We start from the raw sequence: 24,483 nt of genomic DNA on the forward strand, positions 1-24,483 counted from the left end.
CCATGTGAATAACTGCTCATTGTCAAATCTCGCTTTTAGTTAATATTTTGACGTACAGTATAGCCTACTATTTGACACCACATGTTCTTTAAAATTGTAGTAGATTTCACAGAAAGGATCATTTGAGTTTTATTTTATTGTGACAGTATACATAGATCTTGTGAATGAAAATGTACTATATATCTGGAAAAAAAATCTTCACTGTTCGTTGAGACCACAAGTGAGCATGAAAAATGGTCATCCTTGGTGAATTTACTGAGGTGTCCGTTTACCTGCAGGAAACGGAGCAAGAGAACTGGAATTTGGTTATTGAATAAATGGGGATCTTTTCCATCAACATTCTGTTAATATTCTTTTATGTGTTGTGAATCCGTAATGCATTCAGAGTTTCTGAAATAATGAAGAAAGACCGTGGCCTTTTAAAAGTCATTTTAAAAAAGCTTTCTTGACAGAAAGTCATGACATTTATTTTTTAAAACATGATGTAATGCTTGCTAGGAATATGCTTGCCAAAAGTGTATGCTAATGCATATGCATGCTCACAGTGAAGGTTAATGAAGGAGAGGTCAAAGATCACCATTGTCTTCAAACCTACAGAGAAGACACACCAAGAGGTAAGAGAGGGATACTGTGTGTGTCTTTTATTGTATCTTTTCTTGTATAAATATTTTATGTGCCTTACTTAGAAGATGCCTTGTTTCCACAGTTGAACTTTTTGCCTGCCAGAAAAGAAGATAACGTTTCTTTATCTTCATCGAAAAAACGATGTGTGCTTGCATTCCTGTGTTTGCTTGTATTTTTATTATAATGTTTGCAGAAAGGACATGCTGTAGATTGCATGAATCTAGACATACTCACTGAATATGATAGCCATACCCAAACAGAACAAAACAGCTGCAAAGATCAGCCCACCTCTTCTGATTAACTCATAATCTGGCATAAGCACACACACAGATAGTTACAAACAAGATATCCACAAAAGTCTTTAAAAAAAAACAAACTTTGCATTAGCACAACTTTAGCTTCTGATAGCTTACTGGCTGTTAAGAGCAGGACTGTTACTTAGTCTGAGATATATGAAAAAAGATGCAATCAAATGTCCAACATTCACACTCACAAAATACACATTTTTAAGTGAGTTTATGATCATTTCACAGTCCTGTCATTTTAATTTAAGGGGATATAATTAACTATGAGACATTCTTACCGTAGGTGAAATCAGCATCTGAATACTCAGGGTTTTCTTAAAAGAGAACACACAATGGGTATGTTAACTTTAAACCTAATGTAAATATTATTTGTACTTTCTCTAATACATGTCTAAATTTGTTAAATATATAGTTGACACAAAAAAAATCAACCAACATAAGGGTGAGTGAAAGATGATATAATTTAAAAAAAAATGTGTGATATATGTTTTTTTTTTTTTTTTTAAGACACTTAAAAGTTTAATGCCTACACGGTCAGGTTTTTTAGTTTTGATAAGTACTGATTTTCAAAACATTATATAAAGCTGAATCAAACTTACCCACTCCCATTGTTAGCAGTGTTGCAGGATCTCAAAGCTTTCAAGGTTGATAATAGCAGAACTGTGATATATGTGTGTGAGGGTGTAAGTCAAAGAGGAGTTTGAATGTTTGCAGGGAGCTACTTAAACTCTCTGATGGTGGAATTGTAACTGGTGGAGCAAATGACAAATCAGTGAGAACTACAGGGAGGAGAGAAAGTGTGTGTTTTGTATATAACGACCTTCAAACCCTTCGCTCTGACCCGTCTTATCCAGTAAACCTTAATACATGCACATAAACACAAGCCTTCAGGCTATTTCTTAATATCTAACCATTGAGCAGTGCTGAATGTGCCCTTGCAATAAGCTGACAAGGTCATTAAAGCTCATTGAGAAACAAGCAGACCAGAGACAGATTTAATCTGATATAAGATAATAAATAACTCATGATGTAAAATACAAAAATGATATAAAAACATTGTGTAATGTACACTTTTTGTAATGTTAATACATTTTAAATTATGTTAATAAATTACATTGAGACAGTTCATTTATCTGTTAGTTCTATTTCATCGGGTAGTTAAAAATTAATCTGTCATATTCTAAAGAACACATAAAAAAGTGTAGAACAAATACATAACTAATCCCTTTAGTTTCATGTGGGTGTATTCGTAAATCTAACAGATTGCTTAAGTAGTTATTTCTTGTTTTCAAATAAGAACAATCGGTTCTGATTTTTTCCTCTCTCTCATTGTAATAAGTTGGAAAATAAATTTATCAGCGTGTAAAAAAAAAAAAAAAAAATGACCAAATGGGGTATTCTTTCTAAAGTTAATGATTATGACTAGGTTAAAAGATCCTGCCAACTTTCACCTTTTAGACGGAAAAGAAATTGTCTTCAAGAACAGTAATACAGTTTTATTTTTCACCAAAAATCTAAAATAATAAACCCATTACAGCCTGCTGCTTAATTCTCAAAGTGAAAGAGGCTTCAGTTCAAAATGCTGCTCCACTGTATTCAGTTTATAATATTATTGAAACTCTTTACATGTAACATGTATTGCTAGGAAAAAGTAGTTCTTCCTCAATAGTAGATCTGCTCAGTACATATAATACACAATAGGCTATACGGTGCATTTAGACGGAACTGGACAACTTAAATGACCTGGCATTTTCTTCAAGATAGATTCAGTAATGTAATCCATGTTTTTATTTAAGAACATTAGTATTCCCAAAATAAAAGATTTTACAGACACATTTACATCTTCCTTATATAAATAATTAATTCATAATTTTAAATATATATATATTTACTGCAAAAGTGCTTGTCACTGTGTGCACTGTCATTTAAAAAAAAATGACACATAAAAATGTTTACACAGCAGAGCAGAATGTGAAGATTTGTTCTTCATTGTTGTAGAAGGTCATGGTCGCTCTTGCTGTAATTAAGGAAACAGAGCCAGAAAGACACAAGGATAGAAAAAAAGAGAATGTTAAGTGACTGCTTGTAAAGGAAATAGAAGTATGTTAACTCATGACAAACAATATTATGTGTGTTTGCAATGAAAATGTGTTTACCTGCATCTTGCCATATATCCACATTAAAAGTTGCCCTACGTCACTGTAGACCCCTGGATGGTTCGGCTCTCCACAGCCATCTCCCCAACTTGTTACGCCTGTGAGATACCATTTGTCATCAACTTTACACACCAGTGGACCTCCACTGTCCCCCTGGAGAGAGAGGGAGATTGAAAAAAGAAATAATACTGAATGAACTAAGAAAAGCATATGAGACAGTACAAAGTTCAAATTGCAATATAACATTGTACCAAAAGGTGGCAGCATTTGTAAGCTTTTGAATATGAGAACATGTCTAACCTGACAGGAGTCTCTCTCTCCCTTAAGATCTCCTGCACACTGCATATTCTCAGTGATACGTCCGCCGTAAACAGTAAATGAGTTACACACAGCTGAGTCTATCAGGTTTACTGCGACCTCCATCAAAAGAGTGGAACTACTATCTGCAAACACGCATGTAAAGACCAGCGTTATTAATACATAAATCCATATATTCAAACTCAACAAAATACATTGGCCTACATATACATTACATACCAGCCCCTTGTTTGGTAACTCCGAAACCTGTGGTCCAGCACTGTTTGGCAGCAGGAAACGTCTGGCCAAACACAGGCAGGCAGACAGGCTGTATATTACCTTTTAACAGTATTTACAAAACGTGTCAGTGGTCAGAAGTGCCTTTTTGATTTATATATTTATGGTACTGTAATTTAGACAGTGCTGTGTATGGTTAATAGCTGAGGTTATGTAAGTTAAACTATGATTTGCATAAAAGTTCATGTATTATACATTATATGAGTACTTATGTATTCATAATTCTGTGTACGTGTGTGTAAAACTTACTAGCAGGTTTACTGAGTTTTAGTAAGGCAATATCATTGTTTTTTGTCGCTGGGTCATAATTCTCATGTAAAATGATTTGCTTTACATTATATGGGCTGAGAAGCTGGAGCTGGGACACCAAACCAATATACACTCTCCAGTTACTAGGCAACTGTGAGCCGGGTGTTCCTCTAAGAAAGGGAGAAAAAAGCAAAGTCATTCATCTATTCATTCATGTTTGCTAATGTATTCATTAAACTTTTTTTTTATTAGGATTACCAGCCATGATATTGTTTCCAACATGTAGTCTAGTCATCAGATCTGTCTAATGTAATGTATACTGACTTGGGGAAGCAGTGAGCAGCAGTAATGATGAAGTCTGGAGCCACCAGAGTTCCTCCACATGAGTGAGACCCTTGGAAATGCAAACTGGCCTGCCATGGCCACTGACCTTCAGCAGCCGCACTTCCCCCTATGATCCTCGATCCTGGTGGCTTTCCACACTCTAAACAGAGAAAGAATAGAAAGGAAACTAAGAGAGTGTTTAGACTTGGATAGCATTATCATGCAGCAGTAACATGTATCAACAGTGTAAGGTACTCACTGCTGCACTGCAGGGACACTGTCTGCTGACCAGGACAGGACGTACTACAATTAAAACAACATTGTTACACACATGATAGAGAGTGTTTTCTGTTTTCATGTTTCTTCACACCTTTCTGGATCTAAATATACTGAATCATTATACATTTTCATACTCATAGCCATGTCCACAGTGATTTTTATTTATTTATTTAACTTTTTAAAATATTTAAATGAATATAAATGCAATATTTGATTGCCATTTTAAATTGAATTTAATAGTTTACTGTTTACACTGACAAGCTGTATATTACAACACAATTTAATGGCAATTCATAACAATGTTTTGCTGATTTGCTGGCTAGTTTAAATTAATTTGTACAATCTTTGTATGATTGTTTTACTTTTTTTTGTACAATCTACTTATGCCCAAATTATGGTCATGTTTAGCTGCAGACCTTCATGCCTTTAGCATTTTGTAAGGCCACCAAATTATTTAGCATTTAAAATAGAAATATTTTTTTTTTGTGTGTGTGTGTGTGTGTGTAGGTTGAATTATTATTATTTATTTGTTTATTTGATATTTATTATATTATATATGTTTTTCAGCAGCAAATTATACACAATCCTGGTTTTTACCTTGTATTAACGCTCGCCTGGATAGTGTTTGTAAACTGACTGTTCAAACTTTGAAATGCGGATGAACTGGTATCCAAGACACCAACTTCATAACTCCTGTAAAGCACACGTACCGAAACACAAATGAATAAATTTCAAACAGATAAATAAATAAAATGATCGATATATGTATAGAATTTTTTTTTTTTCATAAAACTTCCAAAACCAAGTAATCTCTAGTCTAAATGACTGTAAAAAAATAAATAATAAATAAATAAAATTATAAAGTCTTCTAAAATTTAATATGTGCTTCTATGTCTCAGATCACAAGAATTATGTGTTTGTGTGTGTGTATTATACTTACTCTCTGAAACCAAGCTGTTGGCAGGTTTGGTCTGCTATGTTTTTATCCCAGCCCTGTGCACAGACTGGGAGGAAACTTTTGGTCTTAGAGGTCATGACCTGCAATTCATTTGCTGTACCAAACCGCACTATAGAAACATTAAAGTCAAATCAGTATATGATTTCTAACTGAAAAGAGATTTCATTATTGATATGTGATTAACACTGACCACAGCGAGATTCATCACTGCCTTGAGAACAGTCTCTCTTTCCATCACAGTTCACTGATGAAGGGGGGCACGTATCTGTCTCCGTTTCTTTCTCTGCGAGAGCCCACAGTGACGGCCCATAGCGCACTGTGCAGGAGTCGAAAATAGAGTTAAAAGTGTACCTATGAAAAGTTACTCTTCATGGAGGCTGCACCAAATGACACATTCAAAATTAGTAATAGTATACACAATCCAAAATACAGTATTTAATGTCCGATTAAAAGTAGTAGGCAGAACAGCACAAATGTCAATAAATATTATTACATATGAAATATATGCTCACCTCCCATCCAGACGGCAATTACAACCAGCACAACTATAACAGCAGTACCACTCGACCCTCCATAGCAACACCTTTTGTTCCTGTGTGAGGGGGCTTGACCTCTCTGTGTTGGGACTGCAGAAAGAAAACAACAATAGCTATTGACACAAATACATAAATGCTAATAATTATTTAATTAAAGATTTGAATGATTTAGTTATGATCTTTCAAATTATTTTAATGACCATGTTTTTAAGACCTATGTGTGTATAGGTAGTGTGTGCTATTAAATATTACTTGTCTGTACTACACAAGGAGCAGGTGTTTGATGTATTGGCTGTGGTATGTAGTACGGCTGGACTTGGTTGGCTGACAATGTCTGAAGACTCGGATATGAAGGTGGAGGCGTGTTGTGATTCACCACAGAATCATATGAGGGAGGAGAATCAGTCTGTATTCATAAAATGATGTTTATAAATCTATATTTCTATAAACACGGTTTGCTCTTATCTTTCATCAAATTAAATTCACAATAAACATAACTGTACTGTCAATCAGAGTTCAAATGAATTATTCATACATTTACGAAAAGTCTAATAATATTTAAGACCCTGCTTAATGCAGTGGAGTTGCTTTTCTGTTTAACAAGGACAGAATTCTCCTTAAAACTTCATTTGTGTAGAAATTATTTGTCATATATTTAGTAAATATATTACCACGTTATATTGTCTTAATTTATATACAGTTATAATTTTAATATACACTATATTGATAAGAGTATTGGGACACCCCTTTCTAATGAACAGGTTTGACTACTCTAGTAATTTCCATGAGTACAAATCTTAATGTTTAAGCATATAATGATAGTCTAGGGGATTGTGTGCTTCTAATTAGCAATAGTTTGGAAAGGACTCTTTTCTATTTTAACATGATAATCCCTCTGTGTATAAGGCAAGGTTCAAAAAGAAATGATTGATTCAGTCAGTGTGGAAGAACTTGACTGATCTGCAGAAAGCCAAGTCCTAATCCCAGCTAAACACTGTGACATTAAATGCAAACCTTGAGCCAAAAATTCTGCATTTAAAGTCACACAAGAGGTGTTCAGCAGGTGTTCAGATTAGGACGTTCCTTTCTGCAGACCAGTCAAGTTCGTTGTACTCATGGAAACAACAACAACAGTCTACAACACACTGTTGAACACACTGTTACCGCACATATATACATTATAAAGACAGAAGCAAGATGTTGCATAGAGTTAACAGAGCAATTCAGACATCTTAGCCACTTAAATGCATTGTATATAGGCACATTGTTTGTCTTGAATTTGATGTAGCCTTGAATTTGAAAAAATATTGAATTTGTTGTAGTTTTTCATAATGAAACTATTTTTTTAATATAACCCATATATTATATCACCCATTAAACATTAACTGGTTTTCTAATAGCTGTGTACACTACACACAAAAGTAGCGTAGGACTATATTTATTTTGGTTTCCATATATACCAGATGAATGCTACCCTCCCCTAGTAAAAAATAAATATATTTAAAATACATTTATTTCATTCTAAATTTTGTTCAAATCTATTAACACGTTTACTGACGTGTTGCTTGAGACTTACTGATTTAAAAATTATACTTAAACCCTATTTGGAGTACTACTTGTGCACAATGGACATTTCTTAAAAATAAGCCTAAAATGTGTTTAATGTCACTATTGATGAGGATTGTGCGATCTTTGAACCACATCAGTCTTTAAATGGCAGATATTTAAAGTGTACCTTCTGGAGTACTCTTGCAATAGGTCCGCTTTAGCACAATCAAATATACTTCAGTATATCTTTAGTTGGACTTCAGCAATACTTCCGTACAATTAAAGTGCAAAAATAAAAAAAGTACAGAATTAGACTTTAAGTATACCAGTTTAGTATAACAACAATACAACTGGATTGTATTTTTATTAAGCAAATAAATATGTAAATGTATTTGTAGTATACTTAGCAAGAAATGTTTTTTTTTTTTTTTTGCCATGCATAGTGTACTGAACCCTACAGGATGTAAGTTACAGTGATTTATTGTAAGTCTGACCAAATCCAGATGATTTAAGTGGTTTATATTTTCTCCATATTTAGATTTCACAAAAATCACGTTTGTAATAATTCTCAATGACCAACGTCCAATAAATGACACTGTGAATTTTGATTTTAAACACAGTGTTTTTCTTCTTATGGCATGTTGCAGATCTTCTCTCTAACAGCATCCAGTTGGAACAAGCTATAGATTTCACACAGTGAATCATTCACTCAGTCACATGTAATATGCCTCATTTTTATAGTTACTTTTTTTTATAACCAAATGGTTACTAATTCTATTAAAATATTCTACCTAAGGAAGTTACAATGTATGTGTTAATAATTATTACAGGTAACTAAGGTAACTAGGACACAATACCAAGACAACTGTACTGTTTTACACAAAACAAGAGTTGTATCAAAACTAACCACAAAAAGAACTGATCACACAAGAAAGTACAAGAAATATGTATATGTTTCTTCTATATATCTATGTTTGTTTTGAGCACATTTTGTTGGGTATTAAAGTATTCATACCTGTCTGTGCTCCATCGATGAGTATCCGTTTAAAGAGATAAGGAAGACTCTACCTGTAACCCTAAGCTATGTATTTCTTTTCTGTCATGTACCTGCTAGTGGCACAGACAGTACAACTATTACATCATCAGAGCAGGAAAAACTCACCCGGTAGTAACTCATTTCTCCCTCTCTCTCTCTTACCTGTTTAACTAGTTTAACAGGCAACCTTTTTTAAACAGTTTCTTAACAACATGTCAATAGAAACATTGTAATGCAGATACACAAACATAGAACAGAATTTTCCATCACAACAGAAATTGAGAAATTGATGCCATCAGACTGCCATTCTCTAACACACAAATATGTTTACACATAGATCACATTTTACACAATATCCCACACAATTTGTGAATAAAGGCAAGATAGTCTGAGTGTTGCATATATTTAGACTGACAGTACAAACATCACAGATTAATTGAAAAAAGGGAATAATAGACACACCTGCACACGCACATACACATTAACACATTTCACAGACAAAACACGATCAGGTTAATAAATAGTGTCTCTAATGTCTAATACAAAACTGGCAAATGTGCATCAGGTATAGGTGTGTCTGACGTATTTAAAAACCTTGGTATTTTGTATGTCATAATTTTTATTCGGCAAGCTGTGTCTTTCAGATGCCAAAACAATGAGCAATAAAGACCAACACCTGTCATTCAAGAAAAAAATATTCTCTACTGCTGTACTTATTTAAGGTATTTAAAGGTACCGTGCTGACAAATTCTCTTCATGTTATCGGAACTTAATATGTTAACAATTACATTTAAACTGAATATAAAATCAAAGGCTGAATTCAGAATTCCACTAGCATACTAGAATAGGCTACTACTCAAATGTGGCAGAACTAGTAAGCTGTTTTGTGAACTAGTTACTGTTCTGAATTCAGCCAAAGTCTCATCAAAACCTGCCACCTGATTAGTTAACACAGATCAGCTGAGTGAAGGTGATAACTAGGGAGTCCCTAAACACTGCTAGCGTCTAGTGAGCTGAACCCTTGTGAGATTCACTAATTAGAACTATGAGATAATAATACCAGTCACACATATAAACCTTTTCAGAATATATTTAGTCATACGATCCACTGTTTTGGCTAGATTTCTTTCTATCAGTTTTTTCCTCTGGTTTCTCATGGCCCTGAGGCTAAAGCGAAGGCGAGAACTGAGCAGATTGAGGACTGAGGAGAGCAGAGCACGCTGGAGATCGACTGTTATCACCGTGTGCTGTGTGCTAGTCATACTAGCGACCTTGATAGTGGGGTTGTATTTTAGTAAGAATCTGTTATCATGCCATTCTCCTTTCTTTATTTTTCTTCATTGTAATGCTTATCACTATATGACAATCATTTTATCACTTTGACCACTTTATATAAAACATTCTCTGAAAATTCTCTTTGTTTGTTGTATACTTTCCAGCTGTTAAGATCGTGAACAGCAAGTTTTTCTTCTGCTCTGGGTCACTGAGGTTCATTTCAATAGAAAAGGCATGTGATGGAAAGGCTAACTGTGCAGACGGTGAGGATGAAATCACATGTGTATCCAAACTGCGGACCAATGAGACGTATCCAGGTGATTACGCACACTTACACTCTTAAAAATAAAGGTTCCTAATAGTTTTTTTTTTAATGCAATGCCATAGAACATCGTACAGGGAAAGAACCTTATAGTCAGTAGTTATTCAAATGAATTTATTTTCTCATCAATTTGTCAATGTGATAAACATGATTAAAAATATAAATAAGAACCTTTGTGTAAGAATGTATTTAACTTTTTTCCATTGTTCAGAACCTTTTGTGAAATGGAAAGGTGCCACTAATGTTAAAGGTTCTTCATGAAACCAGAGATGCCAATAAAGAACCTTCATTTTTTTTATTTATTTTTTTTACACTGAAGATGAATTTGTAGGCAAACATGTGATTCATCTATATTTACTGATGTAGTGAGGCTGATGGGGGACAGACTGGTCCTGCAGGTGTTCAATAATGAGGGTGGATGGAGAACAGTGTGTGCTGATAACTGGAGGACGAGGCACACGCGGTTAGCCTGTCAACAACTGGGCTATACAGTGTGAGCAGAGCACACATATGGCACAATGTTTTAAAACCAATGACCATTAGTAAACTAAGCTGTAAAACCACATGTAAGTGCTGTCATATTGCAACATTTAAAAAAGCCGATCTTCCCATTGATTGCAGTATACAGCATTGCTTACGTAATATAGCGTTTATTTAGGAAATGTTCCACTACAGGAGTCCACGAAGTACACGAGTCCCAGTAAAGAGTCTGCTCTTCAACCCTCAAAATGCATTCGCTACAGTCAGCAAAAACGCCACACACCCTGACATCCAGAGTTTCCTCTCAGTCAGGTGAGATACACTTGCTATGAGGTCATTTGTGTTTCTCCACTTAAAATAATCATTTGTCATTTACATATGGAAATAATGTGCTCTCTCACAGTGACAGATGTTTCTCTGGCTCAGTGGTGTCTGTGTCCTGCTCAGGTAAAACTTTTGAGCGGTGTGTGTGTGTGTGGATCAGGTTTTGCATTGTTCTTGGCTTCCTTTCCATTCATGGGATTTGAATTTAATTGGCCACAGTACACATAAAATTGGACCGGAATGACCCGAATGGGAATTTATTGAATTGCAGTTGAAAGACATTCAACACTTTGGCAAATTATGCATGTTCTACAATAGTCCCTCTATCTGTACATAAAGCTTAGAAAATGAATGGCCTTTTTTCACATTTTTTTTCTTTCAATTAATTTTTAACTCTACTTCAAATCTGAATGATAATTTTATTTCCAGTTTGATTTTTCAGAAATTAGGAAGCATACTAATATCTTGTTTGTTCATGTTTGTGATTATTATAAATGTCCCCCCTGTGTTAATACAGACTGTGGAGAGGTGGTGGGAGAGGACCGTATTGTTGGTGGGGTGGACACAGCAGTCGAACACTGGCCGTGGCAGGTTAGTCTTCAGTGGAACCACCAGCATGTTTGTGGAGGAGCATTACTGTCCAAGCGCTGGGTCATATCAGCTGCTCACTGTTTCACAGGGTAAGTCATTCACAAATGCAAGATATTTTAGAACAGAATTTCATTCAAAAGCATTTTGATTTTATTCAGATTTCCCCTTAAATAACTGTTGACTAATGAAATGTCTTGAATAGTAAACCTAAACCAGTTGTTTCTTTAATAAAATTCTTCTCTTTACAATAAGAAAAATAATTTTTACTTGTTGAAATTTATGACTATAGGTTAGCTGGTCCACTTAAATGTTGTTTTGTGACTTGCTACATCGTTTTCTTGCACACAAACTCTTAGCCGGACACGAGAGCTGAGTCAGTGGACCTTGGTGTTGGGTCAGACTGAAGTGGCGGGATCCAGGGGTGTCAGCGTAGAGACGATTGTTGTCCACAATAACTACAGTCACTTGAGTAATGACTTTGACATCGCCATGCTAAAACTCACTTGGCCTGTCACTGTTGGAGGTATGGTACTTTATTCATCCATTCTGATCAACTGCTTTCTTATATCAGAGATTTAAAATGAGACTAAATTATTACTGTATAAGAGACATTAAGTTGCTTGAGTCCCACTACAGTATTTGTAACTATATTTTCCCTCCTTTGCATTTAAATTACTTGATGAAATCCCCTTTTTTAACGAGAACAAGAGACCTCCCATTTAAAAAAAAAAAAAAAAAAAATAGAGTGCTCCAAAAACACACACACATAACATACAACACATTACATAAAACATGAACAAGGATCACTTACAGTATGTTTTGGTTATTTTTAAATTAATTCCTATTAGAAGCCTCAATGTGTAATTATCCTAGCATCCAAGTACTCGAAAGCAGTAAGGTCAGTAGTTAAGTAGTGAAGTCAGTGGTTTGTGATGTCTATCATAGAACAAAAGGCCCAAATAAATGTCATTGGCTAAAGGTCTCTTTTTCTGTATATCCTTAGACTCAATCTTGCCAGTTTGTTTACCCCCACACCAGCTGTCTGTGAAGGAGATGCTTGTGGTGACTGGGTGGGGTTTGCTTAAGGAGAAAGGTAAGAGGAATTGGCTTTGTCACTTAATGGATAACTGGAAACTCTAAGGCAGGATTGTGACCTCCTACCTGTTCTAAAGCAGAAATCCACCTTTTGTTCAGTTTCTCCTACATTTTCTATTGTCTCTGGTATTTCCTCATTCTCATTTTACACAGGTGAGCTGCCCTCTGTGCTGCAGAAAGCTTCAGTGCCCCTGATTAACAGGTCAGAGTGTTCCAAGCCCTCCATTTACGGTTCCGCCATAACTCCCAGAATGCTTTGTGCGGGATTCCTCAAAGGAAACATAGATGCGTGTCAGGTAACAAGAACAAATGAAAAATCAAATACAGGCTCCCCTTCAGAAGAGATGTATACCATTGTCTTTGTATCCAGAAAAAGCCATTTCCAAATATATTATTGTCACTTTAATGTCTTCTCGCCTTTTCAGGGGGACAGTGGTGGTCCGCTAGTGTACCTTTCATCTCGTTGGCAGTTAATGGGTATAGTGAGTTGGGGAGTGGGCTGTGCACGGGAGGGAAAACCTGGAGTTTACACTGATGTTAGTCAGCTTCTCAACTGGATTTACACTGTAATGGAGGTATGTTTCACATGATTGTGCACATTAATATACAAGAAAGGAAAACATATTTCCATACTGAATGTCATGTTTCAGAGACAGGCATGAGAAGGTGAACCATGGACGCATAAATTCATGCTTTCGTGACACAGGAGGAAAGACAAATCACCTCAGAGCACAAAAATCAATGTTCTTGAATCTAGATATTGTTCAATATAAGTATTGTCAAAACGTTGTTGTTTTTTTTTTTAGTCTCACTATTCACATTTCCTGTAAGTCTACTGTGTTCATTGTAAAGCTGTTAAAGTACTTTGTTTTAATTTTTATTGTCTGACCAAAAGCATTTACAAAGCAAAAAATAAATAAAATAATAAAGCTCTTCCTTGATGCATTTACTAATCCAACACACATAACAACCTTTGTTTTATCCAAAACATTTTATTTTAGATGCTTCTTATTATAAAGAAATATAATATGCATGACTGTGAAGTCCAGTGGGGAATAACAGGCCTGCACAGTGGTTTAAGGAAACAATGGGATCAAGAATTCTGGATTATGGGCTGAGTGGAGCATCTATGATACAGCATGTGTTTTACATTCAGTTTTACAGGGACTGATGTCAAACAATGTCTACTGTGAGTTGTGCGGAGATCGACTATCAGGAGTGGTGTTCCTAATTCCAAGTTTGATATTTTCCAAACAGTACTCCTAAGGCAGTGTTCCTTCTGACTCTGTGGACTTTTGAGTCCTTGAGGCCTCTATTCCCCTTGGTCTTACATTTGTTTCAACAGTCTGGTGTTGCTTAGTCTTCATAAAGCATCTGAATGTATCTGATTCAGTTAAAAAAAACTCTTTTGTACATTTACTTGTTTGGGTTTATCAGTTTAATATATTTCCCCATCCACCTGAGTGATTTAAATGATAAATTGAAAGTAACTGAAGAAAATCAAACCAGCCATCCATCCTTTAATAGATTTCTTCCACATCCTTGATTATTGCATTGTCTCAGGCATTTCCTCATTCAGGGTTTCCACAAGCTTCACACAAGTTTTTAGAATCACAGGTTGTGTGAACAGACATGCACAATATCACAATAGTCATGTTTTTGGCAGCATGAAATGTTTTTTTTTTTTTTTTTTGAGGTCTCAGATAGAAATTTGCTTGAAATTCCAATGTCAAAAGATTAACAGAAAAATACTTTTTTTTTGGAAAAACATTCACTTCAAATAATGGTGGGAACTTACCCTTTCCATTCACTCCTAATGTCTGTGGTTTGGTTGAAAAATGTGTTTATCACAATTAGGCCATGACTACTGCCAAGGCTGACAAATAACTAATGCAACCAAAACGGATATGTTAATTAAACAGTGCATTAATAGAGGGAAGACTGTAAGTACAACATTAATTAAAAGCCCAATATCAAGCAGAATATCAAACTCTTTCACTGAGCGACCTGAGAAAACCTCAACTGTTCCAAAATTTCAAAAACATTAGATGCAGAAATATTAAATGCAAGTTCAGCACAATGATATGATGAAAATGTTTGAATAAGAGGTAGAACGAGTGCTCTGAATATGTATGAATGTACCTTTCCAATATTTCTCCTATTAAAAGAAGCTAAAGAGCCCTCTAAATGTGTATTGCTTTACTGACCTGTGTGCCATAAGATCATATTAAAAAAAAAAAACTGAGGATCAACAACATTATCACAACTGTTTGTTATAAGTGACCCTTTAACAAACAGAATAACAATCATTTCAGCTACTCCCCTTTTTTACAATGTTAAATATAAGATTCTGTTTCCAAATGAAATTGCTGTTTCAATCGACATTTAGTGATGTTACACAGGGGTATGAGAAGACAGGTACTAGATATAGCCTACAGTACACATTCCTTATAGAATTTTTTTTTCAAGTCCAAATATGATATAAATTGACCAGATTTCTCTTACTGTTTTTATTTTGTGCTCTATACAGTAGTTACAACCTCTGACTAGATTATTCATCTAGAGTTAACTCCTTTTGGCACTGAAAACAAGCTGCTTTTTCAATTAAGACTTTCATGACCAACATCACCCAAGATTCAAAGTAAAATCCAAAGACCTGTAAAATTCTTCAAGCATTCAGTAATAATTGGCAAGCTTTCTAAAGCAGATCAATAGATTTGTTTCAATATTTTCTTTATATTAACAACTTTGTTAAAATATATCTCACTAAATAATATTTAACTAAAAGAGATAACATATCTTTTTAAATGACGGGATCATCTGTTGTCAGTAATTTAGAGTTTTGTACAGCACCTCTGTATTTTAATAACAGATTATTGGTACATGTTATCTATTGATTAATCTTATTTCATTTCTAAATTAATGAACAGACCTCACCAGGCTTGCTTGACGTCAGTCCCTTCTCTTGTCTCCACTGAATTCCCTGAATCCTTCAAATGAAAGTTTGAAATGCTTATAAGCCAAACGTTTGAAAATCTGTGAGACTACATTCAGTCATGTCTCGATTATTAAATCTATATTTACATCATATATACGGTCTCATTTAGTAAGTTGTTTTGCATGACTGTATGGAGATGAGTTTATTGCCTTTAAATATTGCATTTTCATTATGTCACAGGGTGAGTTGCATGGTTTTCAGGTCACAGTATGTCTGTTTGCATCAAAAGGTTATATTATAATTTTTTTTTCCTTTTTGGTATTCATGTTTTGTTTAGCATGGAAATTCACCAAGCTATTTTTTAGTTTCAAAGCTGAGGATAATTATGTTCAGCATGTGACAATTTTGTTTCAGTATTTCAATAAAAAAGCATTACATATAATGTTTCTACTGTTATTGTCAGCCATGTACTCCTAAAACTTCTGGCCATTTATCACATGCTATAATGCACTGGAAATTATTTGAAGCAGCATTTTCATTGTTTCAATCAGGGATTTCTCTAAGAGGATACTGTTTTCTATGGATTGTCAAATATCATTCATTAGCTTGTATTTACTAACTGTTTGGTGGCTTTTGCAGTTTTGCAGCGTTTTCTTTTTCTTTTTTTTTTTTTTTTTTTTTTTTTGCATTGTAATGTTCTACATTGATTCAGTCGTCCTCGCCAAAAGGTGGCGACAGAAGCGTTAACAGGCACCTGTGTTTCATTTTCAAGCAAAAACGGTAATGAGGTTTATTTTGAACTGGACTCAAGACTGTTCAAATAAGGCCTAATTCACCCTTCATGCTTATTACAATCAGAGTTCTGCTGAACTTTTTTTATTTATTTTCTGCTCTATTTAGAGGTACTGCATTAAAACATGCAGTGTCATTAACCAGCTATGACAGTCTGTCAGTGAAAAGATGCAAACCACTGTTGCATAACTGATCTTTCTACAACAGATATATTTTCAAAGTCGATGGCCATTTGACAAACAGCACTGCATGTTTTTTTTTTTTTTTAAATGTACTCCTTTCACAACTATTTTAGTCACATACCTACAGTACAAATGAGGCCATGGGCCCTTCACAGTTTTACAGTCCAGTTCAATGAACTAAATGAATAGCATAGCTATATTTATCCCTGTGTCAAGCATTGTTAAAGAAAATATTTCATTTTTCTATCATAAGAATAAATACAGCCCACAGATTCGGTGTGGGCCAATAAACTAAAGTGCGCGAGGCTGCATGTGTGGTGCATATTTAAATGCATATATAAATTGAAATATATGCAGAAATACATTATGCCCCTCTTTTTATTCATATCCGTGTTTATGCATCAATTAATGTTTAAAATGAGTCATATGAATATCATCCATGGAAATTATGAATGAAAATCTTGTTTAATACTATGTTTGCTCTATATCATAAAAACATAAGTATAGCATTTGTAAACACGGATGTAAATAAAAAGAGAGTGCACAGCATGATGGCTGATCCATGTTTTCACGTGCATGTGGGACTGTTTGGTTGCACGCTGTCATGCTTTCTTTGGTGTAGATTTGGAGCCCGACAGACCATTCTCTGTGTTATCAATCCCTGAGGAGGTGACAAGGCACTCCTTACTGAAAAAATATAGAAAGAAACAGGCACAATGAGAGGAAGATAACATATAAATGATAAAGAAGGATGATATATAGATGATAAGGAAGATAATATAGAGATATTATACATACTACTATTACTAACATATACATTTTTATATCAATTGTTTTATAATTCATTTTTATTGTCAAGCAATGACATGGTCCATATCTGGAAAAAGGTACAAGAATTTATGCTTATGTGTAAATCCTAAAGGTTGCCAAGGACTCACTTTTTTTCCTCAATCTTTGCGAGAACGAACAGAGTGAAGTTCTTTAGCAGCATGAAGGCCATTAACAAACCAATGAATCCACCAACACAGGAGGCAATGATGATGGTGAGTGTGTTATCAACCACCCTTACTGAGAATAGGGTAGCCAGAGAATATGACAAAAGGGAATGAGAGAGGAGAAAAAGGCAAACAGAGTTATTTTAATAATGTCCTTGAAGTGTGATGTTCATGTATAATTCTCTCTCTGTAACTCCCTCTCTTACCACCCTGCAACACTTACATTCCTCTACTACATATAGAGTGAAAATGGCGCTGTGATTCTTGCCCTTCTCTTTGGGGTTTTTGCCAAAGCAGGTGTAGACACCCGCATCCTCAAATGTTACATTCCAAAGCAGGATGGAGATGTTATTTTCTTTACTGGAGCCGACATACTCCACCCTCTCACGGTAAATGTTCACTTTATTTGGCTTCACATGATCCGTTGGAATTACAGAATCAGCCACCTGATTGGGAAACAGAACTGTCAGTTATTAATGTTAAACTGAGCATATGTAAAGTTCAGCTAACACTGGCCAACTCCAACTGCTCTCCTTGACTTTGAAGACTGATACTTGAAAGAACATGACACTGAGAAACAATATCAGGTCAAATGGAATGATTTGTAAGAACTGTTCCCTTTCCACTTCAAGTGCCCTTGAAGGCATACAAAACCAGCTCAAGATAAAGGTTTGCGATTTCTATTTCCATCTAATCAATGTTAGATTTAGCAACAGTAACTTGTTTTAAAATTATGTTTTGAATGTTGTCTAAATTAAATCTTAATAAAAGCTGAATGTAAAGGACAATCCACATTGAACAATTAATTACATTAATTATTAATTATATTATCCAGCTTATTAAGCGACTGCTAAGAAAGGAAATAAGAAAGGAAATACTGAATGAAAATATTTTGTAATTTTACCTATATATTATCCTAAAGCGAGTGAAACTACGGAAGCATATTAAACTCAATAATAATTCATACAAAAGACGCGACGCACACATGCGTATCCCAATTCACATGCAGGGAAAAAAATATATTAATAAAATTCGTTTCACAAATGCAAAACACAATTCACAGATGTACAACTGTGTACAAAAATTTTGAATGTTTAAAATTCACGAGTTCATCATGGACTGTGACTGTGTGAATCGCCTTGGATTTGTGTATTTTTGACACTTTCCTGGCAGCGAACTCCTCCCACGCGGGACACTCATACTCTTTAGCCAATCAGATTTGAGCCTGTCAATCGATCAATCATAATCCGCTGTGGGCGTGCCTACTTGGATGTTACGTCATCAGCGCGAGACCACGGTTCAATTCACGGCAGAGGTTTGTGCAGTTGTAAAGGTGTATTGTTTGTATTTTTAATGTACATTAGTGGAATGAGTAGGCAATCCCCCATGACTATTAAACTGTTACCTTCTGCATGGTGCCATTTTCGTTGAACTCCCATTTGAAGTAGAGGTTAGTGATCCCAATACAGCTGGCATAGGTGCAAGGCAGAAGCACTGTGCTGCCGTTCACTGCTTCTAGAAATGGAACCTTACCAGTAGACATCTCCAGAGCATGAATGCAACTCACGCCTGAAACAGGAAGAGAAAACAGATGAAGATGGAAAACATTCCTAAACATGCAGTGTCATTATCAAAACCTGAAGAGAAAGAAGAAAATCTATCAAAGGTCATTAAGATCTATTAATGACAAACTGACATATGCACAAACACATATATATAATAAATGCACCCATTTATTCTCTCTTGCTTTCTCTCTTAAGGTTATGTTGAAGCTCCATTTACCACGCAACCTACTAGTTACTAGCCCAGAGTGATATCTACTATGCAACATAGCATTTTTATAGGCTACCTGCTGTATACTGTATGGTGTGCTGCCAACCTTTGGAGAACCTATATTAAATTTTAGTTGTTTACTCAGTGATAATTTCAGCACTCAGACATGTTAAAATAAATAAATCATGAATAAAACTTTGTGAGAATTTATAGCATCAATAAATATAATTAGCCAAGTAAGAAACCTCTCAATAATCCCCAAACAACTCATTACTTTTCAGTCATGGTTTAGAAAGTGTAATAGTAAAAAAAATTAGTAATACCAATAATAGTAAAAAAAAAACTAAATGAATATGAAAAAGTCTATAGACAGTTCTCTGAGGGGTGTTCTACCATGTAGAACACAGCTGATTAAGGAGTTTGAATATGTCAGCATGTAGGTTCATATAACAGCTTTCACATTTCAGATGTGGTTCTACAGAGATACTGTTTCATGGGCATAGCATTTTTTAGTCATCTATATTTAACCTTTTCTGTACTTGATGTTTACGATTACTTTTTATGGTGACTTTACACACCTGGGCTCTCTGACGTCAGGTATCCCGAAGTTTGCTTGGCACGCAATGTGACAGAATGAACATGTGCCGGCGTGAGAGTGCTGAGTTTACACAACTGTGTAACTCGTCAGGAAAGGTTACATGAGCAGTGAAGAGGTCCTACCAATCAACTGTACCCTTTTCATGAGAGATATTTTAAACCAGGACACGAGTGATTGTGGAAACACTGTGTACTCAATGTTGATTTATTCAACATGCTTGTCATCATGTATTCTAAGAGACATGTGTGCTTCCGTTACAGAATTGTAGCCTGCTGTTTTACCCCAGAGAAGCAAAATAAATTGCTATATTGTATTTTCCGGACTGCAACTCATGTTTTTTATCTTCTGAAACATGCTATGATTTATATTCCAAAGTGATTTATAATAGGAGATAAGCAATAAAAAAGATTATAAATAAAAATAGGCATACATTAGAATATTTTGATTTACTATAAAAAACAGAGTTATGGTGTAAAATAAATGTAGATAGCAAACCCCAGATACTCTGAAACTATATGATGAAAAATATTTCAAAGTGTCTTAAGCGGTTTGCCTCAAACAATCATGATTTCCAGTCATGCTCTATTCTATTTAATGGTATCTTCAGCCTCTTGTCTTTCATCTCACCTCTCTTAAAAATCTGTGATTAACTCAGCATGAATAAAGATCTATGATAATCCCCTTTACCAGCCATGAAACAAATCTCCTTACTGTAAGTCTCATCTTGCATTAGTCCGTGGTGGTCCAAAGTATGTTCTCTAGAGCAGCACGGGACGCCCCGTACACAACTCTCACACAAATAATTGTCTGTCACTCATTCATAATATGCCATCATAACTGACAAACAAAATTTGAACTTGCCATTTAATTATCTGTAAACTTAATGTATTGTTTACTCATTGAAGGAAATAAAAAATATGAATCATAAAAAAAGATCATGCAAATAAGCAAGCAAGAAATATTCATCAGAGCCATGTCATGCCATATTCAAATACAAATACATCTTGATTTGTGATATGCAAGGCCAAACCTAAATGATAAAACACTTAGCTTAGTAAAATAAAGCAGTGTTAACATTTTAACATGATCAGAAAAAGAGTATTGAGTCTGATTTGAAATGACATGACAGTGAGCATATATAACTCTGAACACAGTTTCCTGTGAGTAATTAAATTTTCAGAGGCAAAAATTTCCAAGAAATTTGAGCCTATAAACTAATGCTGAGTTTAACACTTTACTTTACTTCTCTGCAATGTAACATTAGGAGCTGGATCTGTGTGTGTCTGTGTTTAGGACATCAGAGAACTGCATATACTTTGCAAGCTCACTGCTTTTAATATGAATTTTCAATATGAATTATTAGCACAGTTAGTACAGAACTTGGTACTAGTACATACTTTCTGACAAGAACAGGCTTATTTTTGTAACTTAAAATCATAACTGAACATTACAGTTAACAACAGCATGTTTTCAATAGAAGAAGGTAAAGGAGAGTCTTACCAATAATGAGTGTGAGCAGAAGACAGGACGCAGTTCTTTCTGAAGGCATGCCACTGCCTCTTCCTCCTCTCAGACATCCTCTGCTCTGTGTCTCCATCCTCCACTTCACTTTCTTCTCCCTTCTTTTTGGCACGTGCACCTGTCTTCCTCAGCAGTTCACGTCCAGTTTTGTCAGTTTCCCAGAAGTCCTCAAGATGCTGCCTGGTGGCAAAGACTCCTGTACGCTTCTCAGCAGTTGTGCACTAGATCAATCTGTGCTTGCAGTTCCTAACATCAAACATAAGATTCCTTCTGTCAAAGGCCTGTCCAGGTCTCAAGAGATCTGGAAGCACAAAGATCTGCCCTGCTGGGAAGAAGAAGTTTCTAGAACTCCATCTGGCTCTGTTTTTTGGTTGTTTGGTTGCCGTCTGACCTGTGAAAAGGGAAGTTTTGAACAGAAGGGTACAAACTCAAGTACATGCAAATAAAACCACTCTACAAATCCCTATATTAAAAAAGTGATCCCACCACGATAGCCCTACCTGTTATAACCTCACCAAGAGAGATCAGCTGACAGAACCCACTTAAGTCAGCAAGTTTTGACCATAATTTGGTTTGAATAAAAGCATCTACAGCATACAGTACATGCAAATGAATAAATATTTACACACACACACACACACACACACACATATATATATACACACTGTGACTAGTTTTTATTAATATTATAATTTTTTCTTGTATTACTATTTTATTACATTTATATACATTTATATCTAACTTAATAATAATAACATTATTATATACATTAATATTTACATATGTTAAAGGGATGATATAATGCGATTTTATATTTTCCTTTCTCTTTGGAGTGTGAATAAAGAAGATCTGTGAAGTAGCAAAGATTAAAGTCTCTAATCCAAAGAGATAATCTTTATAAAAGTTGAGACTCGTCCACGCCCCCCTGAAATGGCTCGTTCTAACACGCCTCCACATATCTACATCAGTATGAGGGAAGATTTGCATAACGCCACCCAGATGTTCACTCAAAGAAAGAAGGCGTACCCTTTATTCTCATTGTAGTATTGTTGTTGCCGCCGCCGCCATGTCGTATAGATGCTGTGTGTTTTGTTGTGAAAGTGAAACTACTTTGTTTGGCCTTTCAAAAGAAGACGATATCCGTTTCATCATGCCTGGAGCTGATCCGTGCTGGTTGCTGAGGAAATATATCAACTTTGCACTGTGGAACGCCGAATATGCTTTCACAGTGGACAAAGCGGCATCCAGCCCGGGGTCGTCACATGTGGTTGCTGCAAGACCAAGGTACGCTCCTTCGTAGAATCCGCCTGCCGCACCGTTCTCAAGCCGCCCGCCTCTGCTCATTCAAGCCGGCCGCAGCTCACTCTAGACCGCGGCTCACTCTTGGCCTCCAGCCTTTACTCATTCAAGGCCACGGTGTGTGATGTTGTTTTGTTGAGAAAGCGAAACTACTTTGTTTTCTAAACTATCATGTTTATATCACGTTTATAATGGGTTTTATGTTTTTGTCTCATCGCTCCGGCCGGACAAGGCTTCACAATATGTTAAGAGGCGTAACATTTCGGTCTCACGCTTGAGTCATTTGGCCAATCACAACGAGCTAAGATGGCCAATCACAGCACACCTCACTTTTCAGAGAGATGAACATGTGAAAATCAACGCGTTTCAGAAGGTGGGGGATAGAGGAGAAACAATAATGTACAGTATGTGGAAAATAATGTTTTTTTTTTAACCTTAAACCGCATAAACACATTTCATTACACCAAATACACAAAATAATGTTCTTTTTAGCAGCATCATATGACCCCTTTAAATTATATTATATAAAATATATATACAAACACACACACACACACACACACACACACACACACATACATATTACAACCACAAAGATGCAAGAAAGAGCAGTTACTGTAAAGTAGAACACACTAAACTTTAGAATAAGTCCATTATTCAGCATTATGATATACATTTCTGACTATGAAAACCCAACCAAAATGTTTGCAAATAAGTGTTTTTGTGTCTTGTTGAGTCAGCATGTGTGTGTGTGTGTGTGTGTGTGTGTCTGTGCCGTACCTCTGTTAAGCAGGTAAATCTATGTGTCCTGTTTGGAGAAGCAGAGGGCATCAGTCCACAGAATATGCTGCACACAAATCCGCAGTGCTTTGGTCCCGATACTGCTAAGACACGCACACAAACACCCTCTGACACACACACATACACGCACTCTCACGGACGCACCTTTTGAGGGACACGCGCAATCCAGCCGGTAAAACAGAAGTGAAGAGCATTGAAGCACTGGAAGTCTGAGGACAACTGCAGCTAGTCTGTTCAACAGCAGCCCCGCCTCCTCTCTCTCTCTCTCTCTCTCTCTCTCTCTCTCTCTCTCTCTCTCTCTCTCTCTCTGAAAAATCAGCAAAAATCTGGCTCACACTCAACTTTTCCCCTCCTTGGCTGACTGCCTGTCTCTCCCTTCCTTCCTCTCACCCCTTCTATCTCTGCTCCTTTCCTCCCTCCTCCTCTCTCTCTCTGAGCAGTAAATGTGGGTTCAGGTTGTTAGGCAGTGATATTTGGGGTCCTGAGTCTCTTCTGCATTGCAGTTTTTAGGAAGGCAACAGGGAGGACAGCTCCAGAAAGCAACATGGCACCACAACTGCTGGGATACACATCGATTAACAATGACAGGGTGACAAGAGTTCATTTGACCCCTATCAACGAGAGTGACACGTATCACTGTCCCGTACTGTGGAAGACACATAAATGAATATGAGCAGACTGTACATGTATGTGTTAGTGTGTGTGTGTGTGTGTGTGTGTGTTCGCCCTTTAAAATGACTGCGACTTTGAATATGTGTCTATGTCCCTCTCTCACACATCCATGATAAATTGGCAGAATTGAGTTTCCTATGACTCTGCATTTCTCAACCCCTCCCCCTCTGGTATTGATAATAGGCTGCACCACCAGTGTCAGGTTTTCCTGGATCA

At 35.8% G+C, this 24,483-nt stretch overlaps 4 protein-coding genes across 7 annotated transcripts; 1 reads left to right on the forward strand and 3 right to left on the reverse strand.

The window, feature by feature from the left end:
* Positions 1–118: 118 nt before the first annotated feature.
* Positions 119–1,713, reverse strand: LOC109085316 (sodium/potassium-transporting ATPase subunit gamma-like). 2 transcript variants are annotated; one of them, XM_019099909.2, is made up of 6 exons: positions 1,529–1,713; positions 1,208–1,243; positions 859–933; positions 683–719; positions 578–591; positions 119–272 (listed from the first exon to the last, which is right to left on the reverse strand). In XM_019099909.2, exons 1-6 carry the CDS (start codon positions 1,536–1,538, stop codon positions 253–255), a joined length of 192 nt encoding a protein of 63 aa, XP_018955454.1. In that variant the 5' UTR covers positions 1,539–1,713; the 3' UTR covers positions 119–252. The 2 variants fall into 2 exon arrangements, with proteins under 2 accessions (XP_018955454.1, XP_018955455.1); XM_019099910.2 differs by having other exon boundaries at positions 544–591; positions 1,529–1,707.
* A 697-nt stretch (positions 1,714–2,410) lies between these two features.
* tmprss13b (transmembrane serine protease 13b) lies at positions 2,411–8,705 on the reverse strand. Its single transcript, XM_019103645.2, has 13 exons — positions 8,589–8,705; positions 6,278–6,431; positions 6,002–6,115; positions 5,680–5,805; positions 5,472–5,598; positions 5,129–5,224; positions 4,512–4,555; positions 4,253–4,412; positions 3,929–4,098; positions 3,623–3,721; positions 3,386–3,528; positions 3,086–3,238; positions 2,411–2,946 (listed from the first exon to the last, which is right to left on the reverse strand). The coding sequence occupies exons 1-13, from the start codon at positions 8,601–8,603 to the stop codon at positions 2,932–2,934; spliced, it is 1,416 nt and encodes a 471-aa protein (XP_018959190.1). The 5' UTR covers positions 8,604–8,705; the 3' UTR covers positions 2,411–2,931.
* An 892-nt stretch (positions 8,706–9,597) lies between these two features.
* Positions 9,598–13,627, forward strand: tmprss4b (transmembrane serine protease 4b). The gene is made up of 11 exons (XM_042724375.1): positions 9,598–9,903; positions 10,049–10,201; positions 10,573–10,699; positions 10,882–10,998; positions 11,090–11,133; positions 11,528–11,690; positions 11,958–12,124; positions 12,605–12,694; positions 12,850–12,992; positions 13,122–13,271; positions 13,347–13,627. Exons 1-11 carry the CDS (start codon positions 9,765–9,767, stop codon positions 13,356–13,358), a joined length of 1,305 nt encoding a protein of 434 aa, XP_042580309.1. The 5' UTR covers positions 9,598–9,764; the 3' UTR covers positions 13,359–13,627.
* A 2,613-nt stretch (positions 13,628–16,240) lies between these two features.
* scn4bb (sodium channel, voltage-gated, type IV, beta b) lies at positions 16,241–24,068 on the reverse strand. Of its 3 annotated transcripts, none has more exons than XM_042724378.1 (7): positions 23,740–24,068; positions 23,575–23,602; positions 21,475–21,886; positions 19,009–19,172; positions 17,827–18,049; positions 17,547–17,676; positions 16,241–17,295 (listed from the first exon to the last, which is right to left on the reverse strand). In XM_042724378.1, the coding sequence occupies exons 3-7, from the start codon at positions 21,569–21,571 to the stop codon at positions 17,211–17,213; spliced, it is 699 nt and encodes a 232-aa protein (XP_042580312.1). In that variant the 5' UTR covers positions 21,572–21,886; positions 23,575–23,602; positions 23,740–24,068; the 3' UTR covers positions 16,241–17,210. The 3 variants fall into 3 exon arrangements, with proteins under 3 accessions (XP_042580312.1, XP_042580311.1, XP_042580313.1); XM_042724377.1 differs by having other exon boundaries at positions 23,575–23,641; XM_042724379.1 differs by lacking the exon at positions 23,575–23,602.
* Between the last annotated feature and the right edge of the window lie 415 nt (positions 24,069–24,483).

This window comes from Cyprinus carpio, chromosome B5, assembly GCF_018340385.1.
Source record: "Cyprinus carpio isolate SPL01 chromosome B5, ASM1834038v1, whole genome shotgun sequence".
In the NCBI taxonomy this organism is placed as follows: Eukaryota; Metazoa; Chordata; class Actinopteri; order Cypriniformes; family Cyprinidae; genus Cyprinus; species Cyprinus carpio.